At 45.8% G+C, this 13,222-nt stretch overlaps 1 protein-coding gene across 1 annotated transcript in view; it reads right to left on the minus strand.

Moving 5' to 3' along the window:
- Positions 1-403: 403 nt before the first annotated feature.
- Positions 404-13,222, minus strand: part of metrn (meteorin, glial cell differentiation regulator) — a 46,834-nt gene continuing 34,015 nt past the window's right edge. Inside the window, exons 3-4 of the mRNA XM_038819904.1 lie at positions 12,824-12,883; positions 404-2,391 (exon numbers count right to left, since the gene is read on the minus strand). Of these exons, the coding sequence (XP_038675832.1) occupies positions 2,075-2,391; positions 12,824-12,883 (377 nt within the window). The 3' untranslated portion in view covers positions 404-2,074. The remainder of the gene's footprint in view (positions 2,392-12,823; positions 12,884-13,222) is intronic.

Genomic DNA, 13,222 nt, shown 5'->3' on the forward strand with positions numbered 1-13,222 from the left:
GATAGTTACAAGAGATATATTTTCCCACGAACCCCTCAAGCAATCAACTATCTCTGTAGTCTGATTAAATATTTAACACGTGGTCCCACAATATCCCTTTCATGTTCTACATTAGAAAATAGCATAGTTTTTTTAAATGATGGATAACACAGTAACCCTGAACCCATTTGTATTCTCTACACAATGTGATTAGAAATATTGGTGTTTACACAAACTACTTTGTGAGAATTACATTTTTGTTTTATACCAATTTGAGTCACTATCATTTTCTTTATTCCTGGCTATATGATCACAGCACAGAAAGTCTGTCGTTGTGCGATGCAAATCATTCAAATGGACACAATTGCAAATGACAATTTGTTTCAGATTTTAATAAACTTTTCAAATGTCAAATCAAAAAACCTTTTTTTAAAAAAACAGATACGTTCTTAAAAACAAAACTACAGCCCATATTTATAAAGAGACTCAGAAAGTCTCAATTTTTCCATCCATTGAATTTAGGATTTTTTTTTCAGCATAAATATTTACACTATGTACACTTAAGCTAGCTGCAGACACACAAACTGAGACCACTGAGAATGGTAATATAGTAAATATTTTACAGCAGTAGACTTGGCAGCACCGTGTTTCTGCAATACAGTGATACGGAAAGCCATGACAAGTACTAAGAAATAACAAAAGCACAGTAAAGATATTGGTCCATTTTCATCACTCTTTCCATGTTTAAATTGACAAAGATGCCAGCTTAGATCCCTTTCAAATTAAGTAATCCAATTTGAGGTGTTGTGGTATTTGTTTCTAATATTACAGGTTGGTAGTGGTAGCCATCTCGTATACTCCTGACATTTACATAATACCCTAGCCTGGTTGATATTTTTCACTTCAAGAACAGAATACAGAGCCCAGTCTTGCCCTGCTTCCACAATAAGGAAGTGCCTACCCCAAAGCTCCCTCTCCATTGCCAAACACTCCCAGTTTCTTCCACAAGACATACTCCAGGTTTCCTAAGAACACATTTTTTCATCAATGTTGAAAGTGGCTGCGCTACAATTACCATTCTGCTCACGAAGAGAATGTGCGGACAAGAATACAGCTTTCTGATCATAAAGAAGGGAGTCTTGAATAGGATGAATGGGGAAACCCATGGTTCCAGAGTCAAGGTTACCACAGTGCTAAGGGAATTGTGAATGGATTTGTAGGGTCAACGAGAACGTGAAATGGAAAGAGGCAAAACTGACAATGCTACAAAACATGATTTTTGTTACCAGAACTGTTGCTTTCAGTATTTGAATTGCCATTTATCTGACTGCTACCCCAATTTTATGGACTGTGGTCCCCTCAAAGTTGCACCAAATAAAATTATAAATATAACAAAAATATACAAAGTAAAAACTCTCTTCTTAAAACAGGGAACATTTATCTGGTTTTGAGTTTCACCTCAGCTGGATGGCCTGAAATATCTGTTTGCACTGGACATATGCTAAAGCTTCAGTCATTAATCCTGTAGGTCAATAACCTTTCTGTTACTGGCTGTTAGGTGCTTATGAAGATCTTTAACCAAAATTGTGTAGTCCGTACACTTTACATTATACGTGGAATGTTCTACCAGGATGCTGAATTTGTTTTTAAAATTAATTTTACTCTGGAGTACTCCTTTTAACGAGGAGACAACGGGAATTGTTCGGATATGGCATTTTTACAAATTTATTCTTTAACCAAAATGGTCCTTCACAAAGTGTAACTGAGTGCACGTTCTCAATTGTTCACATTGGACAATAAATCATTCCCCATCCTCTCTAAGGGGCCTTCACGCACACATGAGGTTGCCTGTGCAATAACAATTGTTCTCATTGGACAATAAATCAATCCCACAGTTCCTTTCTCAATGTCCTTTGCACAGTGAGGTTACCAGCACAGCCACAGTTGTTTCGGACAATGAATCAACCCTGCCCAGAACCTTTTCTTCAGGGATTCCTTCACAATGCAACTCCGAATGTACCGTGGCGGCATAGCGGCATATGTTTTACAGTCCTTTTCTGCCAATTAAAAAAAGCAGCCAAGTTGTTAAGCAGCATCAGTCTGACTCAATCTCGCACGGATTCTCATGGGCTTCTTTGGCCACTTCGTAGATCCTCTTAAAGTCCTTGTTGCGAGGCGCGCACCCAAGCCATGCCTCTCCAAAGTGGACATGGCCGGTGAAAATGAAACTTCCGACTCCTTGCTTCACACCACACTTTAAGAATGTCCTCACTTCCCCAAAAGACTTTCCGTATTTTCCTATTGGGTGAAAGAGCGTGAACTTCTGTCTATAGATTTTGGTGGTGCTGACGCTAACAACAGACTCCTGCCGCTCTGCATCATGGACCACATTTCGGATATGACCTCGCACCACTGGAAAAACAAAAGAGAAAATCATCTTAGCATCTTGTGAACAACATTACATGTTAATGTTTTCAACAGACCTCCAAACTGTTCTGTTGGACCGAGACTCAATCGGGTGGCCTGACTTTGTGGGAGTGTAAAATAGTCAAGCAAGTCAGCAGCCTGTTTAACATCATTTCTGACCAACTAATGTGGAAATAAAAATTGCTTTAACCTATTGCACAAAGTCAAAATTTACCCCGATCATTTTAGATTATAAAAGGACACCAATAAAAAAAATCTTCCTCTTCTTGATTTTCCTGGGACCGGGCAAAGGGGATGGAGACCCAGGCGGGGGCCTCCATGCTGGCCGGTTTAAGCCGGCCAGTGAATGGGAGTGAGGTGGGGGATGGGGCTGCGGCCATTGGAGCCTGGTAGAACAGGCTTCAGTGAGTCTAGCCGAGGTGAAAAGTTGGGGGAAGGAACCAAGGTTGGGGGGAGGAGTTTACAAGACAAAGTGGAGGGGAGGAGGAGTCTGGGAGAGGGGGTGGGGGCTGTCTACAATTCATGGGTGCCATTCACGTACTCTTTTGGGGATTGGGTGGCGTTGAATATTCGGGAGGGGGGGGGACCATATATGTCAGTGGTGACCATAGGCGATTCCGGATTCCTTTTTCTTTTTTCCTTTTTTTTTCCACCTTGGGAGGGTTTGTTTTATTTGATGCTTATATTGTCAGGTGGGCCGTTGTTTGGGGGATGGTGGGAGGATGGGATCGTTGTTGCTAATAAGGGGATTGACATTGTATTTGTTATCGTTTACTGCTTGTTGGTGGAGTGTAAATTCTGAAGAAAATGTGAAAATGGAGAATAAAAACATTTTTAAAAACATCTTCCTCTTCAAAATGAAGAGAAGCAGTTTTTTTTCCATGTGTTTCTGATCGCTCATCAATTTTATACCATGTCATTACAAAATACCGATCCCATGTGTGAACTGGGCGCCGTGGGATCAACGCATGCGTTGTGGCGCCGGTGGCAACGTACACATGCGCAGTGGCGCCAGCGCCAATGGGCACATGCGCATTGGCTTCCTTCAACGCGCCGCCTCCAACGCAACATGGCGCATGACTACAGGGGCCGGCGCGTAGGAAATGAGTCTCCCAGCCAGAGAGGCTGGCCTGCCGATCAGTGGGCCCCGATCGTGGGCCAGGCCACATCGGAGGCCCCCCACCGGGGTCAGAGCCCCCTCTCCCCCCACCCCCCATAGGCCACCCGACCCTTCCACGCTGAGTTCCCGCCGGCTGGGAGAAGGTGTGGACGGCGCCGGCCACGTAGAGTGGCACACGACTGGCACTGCGAAGAATCACGTGCCGGCATCGGGGTGGCATGGCCCAGTCACGGGGATTCTCCGGCCCGGCCCAGGGTTTTGGGAGTATCCCGCCCCCTGTATCCACATTTAGACCATAAGACATAGGAGCAGAATTTGGCCACTCAGCCCACCGAGTCTGTTCCACCATTCAATCATGGCTGATATTTTCTCATTCCCATTCTCCTGCCTTCTCCCCATAACCTCTGATCCCCTTACTGGGTCTCTTGTCAGCGTAGCAGTATAGCTAGCCATGTCCCAAAGTTTCCACAGATTTATTCCACCCCGTGAGACCACTGACATTTTAAACAGTGTTATCAGCGAACACAATACTGGACAATCATAGATTATCAGATTTACACAATTAAAAAGTCAAAAGAAAAATCAGGCTTCTCAGCAATTTCTTACTGCCCTCCAAACATATGAAAGGGTTAGGTTAAGTCTCCTCTGTGATTTGATCGGTAAATCTCTACCTGAGAGATTGTCACCGGATTGTGAAATTATGCAACAGCTCAGAGCATTAGCATAAAGAATCATACATCTTGTCACCTTTACATTTAATCCATGGACTGGCAACTGTTTTAGCACGCAGTCTTGTGAGCTAAGACATTTGGAAACTGAATTCAACTTGTTCAAATAGCTTGGCGACCAGGCCCTTGCGAACATTGGAAAAACAGAAATTCCAGGCATTTAATAAGTGCATGACTGGTTCAGGCAACTAGCCATCAACTTTTTTTTTGAAAGCTGCTTCTGGAGAACGCACCATTAAATAAGAAAAAAAATGGTAGGAAATGCCATTGAACTCTGATAAAGGCTGTCTTGTGGAGTTTATTCTGTGAGTATGGCGGCAGGATAGTTATTCTGGTTTGTGCCAAGTGCTCCACCCAAACTCAACACTTTTATCAGTCAGGTTAACGCCGGATCACACAGTCTCTGATTACTGATAATCCTCTGCACTGCTAATGTATTTAAAATAGGATATTTATTCTAGATAAAAATGGATTTGGGCTGTGTGCATGAAAAGCAATGAAAACTAAAGAAATCGTTATTCATTACACAAGTTAGGTTAGCCTATATTATAAGCTAATCTTAAAATGACTGGAACACCCTTCGTTCTGTGGGGATTTAAAATAGTACAGCAATGATTCCTAGCATTTCTACAGGGCAGCCTTCACCCAATTCTCCTTCCCTCTTTGTTCATCACTTTTTCAATGAACGAGCTGACATCATGGACACCATCCTTTGCACCAATGCCCCTTCTGTATATCTCTTTAAAGTGTGAAGCTGGCCAGTGAACAACAGTTGCCAATTTAATAGGATATCGCAGTATGCCCGGACACATACGTACATTATCATTTGCAGGAAAATGGATTCATTGCTTCCCTTTCTGTCTGGCCCAGGATACGGAGGCCAACAGTAGGATGCCCCGCACTGTCACCATCCAAGCAATCTGGTAGAGACCAGGAATGAAACATGGGGCCTTCCTGATCCATGTGGCTCTGTCTGTCCCATGAGTCACTGAATGATCGGTAGAACCCATATTGTTTTAATAATTTAAAATGGAACACTCGTAGAATTTACCAAAGTACTTTGCAAGGCTGTCCACAATCAGATTTATAGGGGGCGATTCTCCGAGCCCCGCGCCGGGCCGGAGAATTGCTGCAACCACGCCACGATGCTGGTGCGTGATTTTCTGAGGTGCGGAGAATCGGCCTCATTTGCGCCGACGTGTTTGGCGCGGCGCTGGGCGGGGTCGCCGAATCTCCGGCCCGGATGGGCTGAGCGGCCGCGCCGATATGACAGAGTCCCGCCGGCGCCGTTCACCCCTGGTCACTGCCGGCGGGAACTCTGCGCGAACAGTGGGGGCACAGCCTGTTGGGGGGGGTGGGGGGTGGGGGAGCTCCTTCACCGGGGGGGGGGGGGCCTCCGATGGGGTCTGGCCCACGATCGGGGCCCACCGATCGGCGGGCCAGCCTCTCCCCGCTGGGCCTACCTTCTGGCGCGGCCGGCCCCAGAACACTACCTCCAAGTTGAGTCGGGGCCGGCGCGCTAAAGAAGTCCCCCACGCATGCGCAGGTTGGCGCGACACAACTGTGCATGTGCGGGTTGGCGGGCCCAACTACGCATACGCGAGTTGGCGCGGCGCCCATTTGGTGCCGGGAAGAGGGCTGGAGCAGCGTGAACCACTCCATATTGGAGAATCGGCCCCATAATATGGAACAGTAGCTTACTGATGAACATCACAATGTTACAATCAACAAATGGAGCAGGCTATGCACCAAGTGCTGAAAAATGGGATTAGAATAGTGAGGTGCCTGATAGTCAGCGCAGTCACAATGGGCTGAATTGCCTCTTTTTCTGCTGTAAAACTCTACGAACATGAAGAATTGGAAAATAAAGGCCAGGGTTTCCATCAGGATGCCAATGTTATATTGTCAACCGATTGAATATTGATCTGTGTATCTTTCAGCAAATTTGTAAAATGCATTCTAATCTTTGGATGATAAAGTAAACATAGACCAAATGTTCCCCCTTGTAGGGCAATCCAGAATGCAAGGTCACAGATATAGGTTGGGAGGCAGTAGATTTAGAACTGCATTGAGGTGGAACGACTTCTCGCAGAGGGAGGTGAGTTTGTGGAACTCGCTGCTCTATAATGCAGCGGAATCAGAGTCATTAAATGGTTTCAAGAAGGAGCTAGATATATTTCTGATAGGAAAAAGTGGGTTAAAGGGATATGGGGAACCGGTAGAGAGGTGAATTGAGGCCAGAAAGATATCACCAATGATCTGATTGAATGGCGGAGCAGGTTTGAAGGGCTGAATTGCCTACTTCTGCTCTTACTCCTCATGTTCCTGTGGAGAATTATATAATTATGATAATGAAATAGCTCAATTTCAGAGTCTGGTCAAATACAATGACTGCCAGTTCGCACAAGGTAACAGCCAGTCCTCCATTCCTTTCATCAATTTATTTTAGAATCTGGCACACTAAAGATGCCAATATAATCTTGATTTTTGATGCCTTTAAGATTCATAATATGGAGGATTTTCAGATTTGAACTTTGTACACCACTGAGTTGTCATGGTAATCGATCTGAATCCTATCAAAGTCCAAACTTGCAAAAGGTCAGGAAACCTGGTTAACCAATCCAAATATTATCCCACTCAACTTCACAGTAGCATTTTTCTATGAAATCCGTATTATGACTCAGTGTTATTGGACCCGACCTCTATTTCTCCTCGTAGGTCAGAGAAAGGATTAATTATGTTTCAAAATCACAAACTCCACAACAGACTGTCATGTCTGAAGCGAGTGTGGAGAAGCCATGGTAACAAGGCCCCTTCATTTTCATTTACAAAATTGCTTAAGGCATGGTTCAATTGAGGAGGAGGAGACAGAGCTCTGCAAAAGAGTTGGCTTCGATTCTCGAACATGCTTTTCAAAATTACAATTAAATTCCTGTCAAAATGATGTAATATGCTTTTGTTTCTTCTCTTATGGGCACAAAACACAAGCAAACTACTGCATGCATTGTTACTGTAGAGTGGGGATGGGGGTGTGCAGACAAATACCCTTTAACCTTACATACATCTAAGACCTGCAAATCATGGTATTATCCAACCATGCAAGGATAAATTGCTCACTGGCCATTTACTTTCAGTAGACCATGAGCGCTCAAAGCAGAGCAGCAGAAGTTTAAGCTTACTAATTATACTTAGCTGAATGTTTAGGCCACTAAGCTTTACTACAGTATAGTTCACAGGGCAAGCTATCGTTAACCCATTCACAGCCAGCAGCTGATTTTCACAAATACGCCAACGCTGTGCAAGTTGGTTATTGCCGGTTTTAAGACTTTGTGACTAACACAAGTAATTCTGTTGCATTTAACAACTTTAGATCTCAATGCGAGCTCCCGCTTTCTTAGACAGCCGATACTGTTAATGGAGGCTGGATGCACCAGGGCCACTGGCATTGGAGTTGGCATGCGATGGGATCCCCTATTCATAGACAGATTACAGAGCATTCCCTCACCCTTGGAGTCTATCCACTATACTCCTGGGGTTATGGGAGCCTTATTCTCTTTGTCAGATGTTCCATGCTTTGCTGGCCCTCTGCTCCAGCCATTTACAGCTCCGCTGAGTTCTGGTTTGTTCCTTTACTTGTCCCAGCGTCACCACCTGCTTGTTCTCAAAATAGTACCATAGGACCTTTGACTTCCACCCAAGGGGGCAGTTGGAGGCCTTGACTTATCTTCCCATCCAATTGACGCCACCTGTGCAGCACCACCGGCACTGCAGCGCTCAGTCAGCACTGCATGGGAGCTGTCAGCCTAGCTTTATGCTTGCCTCTGGAGTGAGATTTTAACCAACGACTGTCTGACTCAGGAGAGAGCGAGAGGGGGGCAGGGGAAGAAAAATAGAGAATAAGAAGAAAGAGAGACTGGGGGAGGGGGAGAAGAGAGTCCGGGGGGGGGGGGGGGGGGGGAAGAGAGTCTGGGGTGGGGGGAAGGGAGATAGGCCGGGGGGGGGGCTGGAAAGAGAGGCCGGGGGGGAAGAAAAAGAGGGGCCGGGGGGGGGGGGGGGGGGCAGAAAAAGAGAGGCCGGAGGGTTGGGAAAGAAAACGAGAGGCTGGGGGGTGGTAAAGAAAAAGAGGCTTGGCGGGGGGGGGGGGGGGGGGGGGGGGGGGAGGAAAAAGGGAAAAGAGAGGCTGGGGGAGAGAAAAAGAGAGGCCGGGGGGGGAGAAAATGAGAGGCCAGGGGGTGGGGAAAGAAAGAGGGATGTGGGGGGTTGGGGGAGAAAGAGAGGCCGGGGGGGGGGGGGGGGGGGGAGGGGGAGGCAGAGGAAAGAGAGGCCGGGAGCTGGGGCAGGGGAGGAGAGATTTGGGGGGGGGAGAGATCGGCGGGGGGGGGGGGGGGGGGGAGATTGGGAGAATTTTAACAATTAATTTCACTGTAACGTTAGTTTAGAATTGAACTTCTAAGGATTGTAACAGTAAACAAGATTAGCAACGCGATTATGTCATTGTGCCACATGAGCATGCTATTTTACATTCCGCTTCGTAAACCCAGGTGTCAATGCCCCCTTTTAAAGATTGGCATTGTACAGCTCCAGTGATTTGCTCATAAAACAATTGTACTCTTTATAAAAACTAATCTACCTGAAAGTTAAACTAATATATAAGAGTCTGACTGTACCTGTTGCAATGTGAACTGGTTGCTAAACTCAACCAAATGAACCATGGCTGTCACACAGTGCAGAACGACATTAGCTGGCTGGCAAATATCCACCAGGTGCTCTTCCTGCCAGCTCCTTCTGGAGGTATATTTCCAGATAAAAGATAAGCGGTGAAGCTGTGCCAATGAAAACAATGGCCTGCTCAGAGGCAAACATTGTTTCGTTAATAAATTTAGTTGTCAGCACAAGAATGCGGTATGAAAGAGAATCTCAAATGGAAGAGACACAGACTCCGAAGTGGCCCAGTGTTGTTAAGGGAACGTACTGTCGTGGATCAAATGGCTTTGTTGAGATCCAGCTGGATCAACTCTGAAGGCCCTGAAAATATACTGTGGGATAATAGCAGAGGTGTATTGCCTTCCAAAAATCCACACAAATTTACAGGGGGTGCCAATTTATTTATTTCATGGAATAACTTCCAGCCATAGGACTTTTCTTTCAAAATATTAATTATGGGAAATTCATTCAGAGAGCAAATCTGAAGCAATTATTGATACAACAGCATTGTAAAATCTTCTGCAAAACCATGTCAAGTTGAAACTTTAGTTCCAAAAAAATGTCACCTGGAGAACAATTCGTATTAAAAAAATGTCTAACTTTCTTCCCTCTCAGGCATTGATTGCTTGTTGGGAAGGCCTATGGGCCTCATCCAAATCTTCCTGTATGAATGCTAAAAGTCTATTCCACCAAAGCAGCTTTGCAGCAAAGTCAAGTGCTGTCCTCACCCGACTCCCACATCAGGATCACCCGAGCACAAGCAAAATTGGAAAGTTTGGACCGATTTACTCCTCTGCATATTACCACAGTCATCTTGTGTGCTTGAAAGGGACTTTGTGTGACTGTTGTAGTTTACAATGTTCTTTGTAATCCATGTTAACCTTAAAATCTGTGTGTATTTGTTAAACTAAGGGGAAAGTGAAGGAGTATTGGATCATACTCCAATTTTTTCATGTTTGGTATAAAATAAATTCTTGTTGTTGAAACTAATTAGTGGTCCTGTTACACTGTTCCTCCATGTTTTATTTCTTTTTTATAGTATTTTGAGCCAGGGTCCCTTCTGGGATCTTCCCATCCAGTCACAGTAACAGTAGCCCATCAGAGTTCTCAGCAGCAGAACTCAACCTTTGACAGTCTCTCACTTGTGCAATCACTGTTTCCTGCCCTGGCTGCAGATCCATCATGACCTGTGTCTCACCACATGCAAATCCAAAATCCTCTAGGTTATACACAGCATGGTATTTAATGGAGTCCACAAGGCTCACACCCATCAATTGGAGAGCTGGTTTGGTTAGAACCCCACGCTGCCTTTTTTTGGGATGACCTGTCTACATTGTGCCAATCAGGCACTCGACAGGCCAGCTGCAGGCTTTCTTCGGCAATCAAGGGTCCCAGGGGCAGATCTCATGCCCACCAAAAGCTGTTGACCAATCAGAAGCCGGCAACTCTATTGAACAGCAGTGCCATCAGGTTGACTGCTGAAGGCACAGGACCCACCTAAGGCCTAGAACCTAGGTCACGGATGAGTGATGGCTGTCAGCAGGACCCGCCCTCACCCACCACCCTATTTCCCAATTGCTGGGATCAAGCATGGAGTGCCTTGGAACCGAGAGAACTCCACCCATCCCCCACACTCCACCCCAACCTCCAGAAACACCCCAAGTAACCTCACATTGATTTAGTTGTCGTCCTCTCTGCATAGTGAAACCCCCCCCCCCCCCGCCACTAGGTTAATACAAATAGTGGTGGGGCGGGAATGAGGTCTGTAAGTGGACATTAATTGCCCATCCAAAGGCCTCCATTAGCAGCAGGACATGAAAGAAGTCCATGTGCCTTCCAGCCACAGATTTACATCGGGCTGGAGGCGGGAAGCTGGCGGGACCCACCCACCACCCCAAAAGGGCATTAAATTCCACCCATTGCATCAGTATCTGAGCTGCTGGCTTCAAGTGTGGAAGAAAGCGGCAGTGTTTCTAGTGCCTTTCTGATCTTCTACCTCTTGTCCCTCGACCACTGCCTGGCCAGATGACAGCTCCCGTGCCTCTGAAAGGAGAAAGATGCAGGTGCAATGTTGGTATTGGGAGAAGCAGGGGTGGAATTAAGTTTACTGCGTCTGCAGCTTTTAAATCAGTCGATGTTATGGGATTGTGAAGGGGGAAGTTGGATTGAGAAGGAGGATTAAGTATAATTATATCATCACCAATGTTTCAGTTCCGTTGCTGGCCAGTTTCAGTCACGGCTGCTAAATGACTGCAAGGATCAGTTATCCCCTGGGGCCTGGGTTATGTAATAAGTTGTTGGACAAGAGAGAGGGTGTTGTGTCAATGAGTGTGGTACTATATATTTTGTGAGGAGGCCGCCATGGTCGAAATAGCTGGCAGCCTATGCCAGCTGTGAGATGCGACCATGAGGCTGGCTGCAGAATCTTTGAATTTGAGGCAAGGCTTGGGGTGAGTGGCCAGTGAAGTGAGAACTGAAGCCATTGGCAGAGTATGGCAATTCAAAATCAATCAACAGACTTTGAGCATCAATAACATCTTTCACATCCATCCAAGAGAGAGCAGATGGAGTTTAGATTTATACCACCCGAGTGGGCGGCACGGTGGCACAGTGGTTAGCACCACTGCCTCACAGCTCCAGGGACGCGGGTTCAATTCCGACCTTGGGTGACTGCCTGTGTGGAGTCTGCACATTCTTTTTTTAAATTTAGAATACCTAATTCATTTTTTCCAATTAAGGGGCAATTTAGTGTGACCAATCTACCTAGCCTGCACATCTTTGGGTTGTGGGGGCGAAACCCACACAAACACGGGGAGAATGTGCAAACTCCACATGGACAGTGACCCAGAGCCAGGATCAAACCTGGGACCTCAGCACCGTGAGGCAGCAATGCTAACCACTGCGCCGCCGTGCTGCCCTGAGTCTGCACATTCTTCCCGTGTCTGCGTGGGTTTCCGCCGGGTGCTCCGGTTTCCTCCAACAATCCAAAGATGTGCAGCTTAGGTGGGTAATGGGGATAGGGTTGGGGAGTGGGCCCAGGTAGAGTCCTCTTTCAGAGGGTCAGTGCGGATTTGATGGGCCAAATGGCCTCTGTCTGCACTGTAAGAACTCTATGGTTCTACGGACTACGCCTCAGAGATTTCAGCATTCTCTCGGTACTGCCCCAAAATGTCAGCCTGGGTAAGTCTCTGCCACTGGGAGTTGAATATTTTAAATATTTAATAGTAGCTATCTCTTTCCCTCTGATTGTTAAATACAGAAAGATTTTCAGAAATCAATATATCTTGTTTGTTATAGCAGTCATGAAAAATGTCAAATAAACTATGATGAAACATTAATAACTAATTCACAACTGTCTTAGGTATCTTTGAAATGAAATGAAATGAAAATCGCTTATGGTCACAAGTACGCTTCAAACGAAGTTACTGTGAAAAGCCCCTAGTCGCCACATTCCGGCGCCTGTTCGGGGAGGCTGATACGGGAATCGAACCATGCTGCTGGCCTGCCTTGGTCTGCTTTCAAAGCCAGCGATTGAGCCCTGTCCTAAACAGCCCCATACATCAACACTTGCTTTAACAGTAAAACAATAAATATATTTACCATCGTATCAAAAGTCAAATTCTTTCCCATTCCCATTCCAAATGGAGCATCAATGATTATTCATGGACAGTGTGCTCAATTCATTTCAGTCCTCCTCACTACATCTATCTCGAACCCCCAACTCCGCAGTCAGGCACACTCTACCTTTTTAACATGTACCCAATGTATTAAATTATTATCAGTAACATGAGAAGAAAAGTAGAAAACATTGAAGGGAAAGTGGAACAATGCAGAGCTGTGGTAGAAAATAATTCAAAACACTTACCAAAATCACTTGTGCACACAGCCATAAGGACCTCTGTGTCGTTGCATGGTCTACACGCTCCTACAACCAACACAAACACACATGTTTAGTCTTTCTGTAGGATTTTGGCTACCACACAAACAAACCCATCGAGAAGACAAATTCACATTATGGCTGTGGTTTAACCGCAAAAAATCTAGGCCCGGTTTTGGGTGTGTTTAGCAGGATGTTTCTCGGCGCGACACCCAGCTATTCAAGGGCATTTTGCCATTTATTTTGCTTCAGGCAGTTTGTTTCCAGAAAGGCCACACTTGAGAGTCATTGAGTAATTTCCTGCTGGCGATCCCAGCATGATGGCTCTAGCAGCTCAGGGAGCCATTTTGTCTGGCTGTCCCCTCCCCGTCCTTTGTGAACCCACCC

This window comes from Scyliorhinus canicula, chromosome 15, assembly GCF_902713615.1.
Source record: "Scyliorhinus canicula chromosome 15, sScyCan1.1, whole genome shotgun sequence".
In the NCBI taxonomy this organism is placed as follows: domain Eukaryota; kingdom Metazoa; phylum Chordata; class Chondrichthyes; order Carcharhiniformes; family Scyliorhinidae; genus Scyliorhinus; species Scyliorhinus canicula.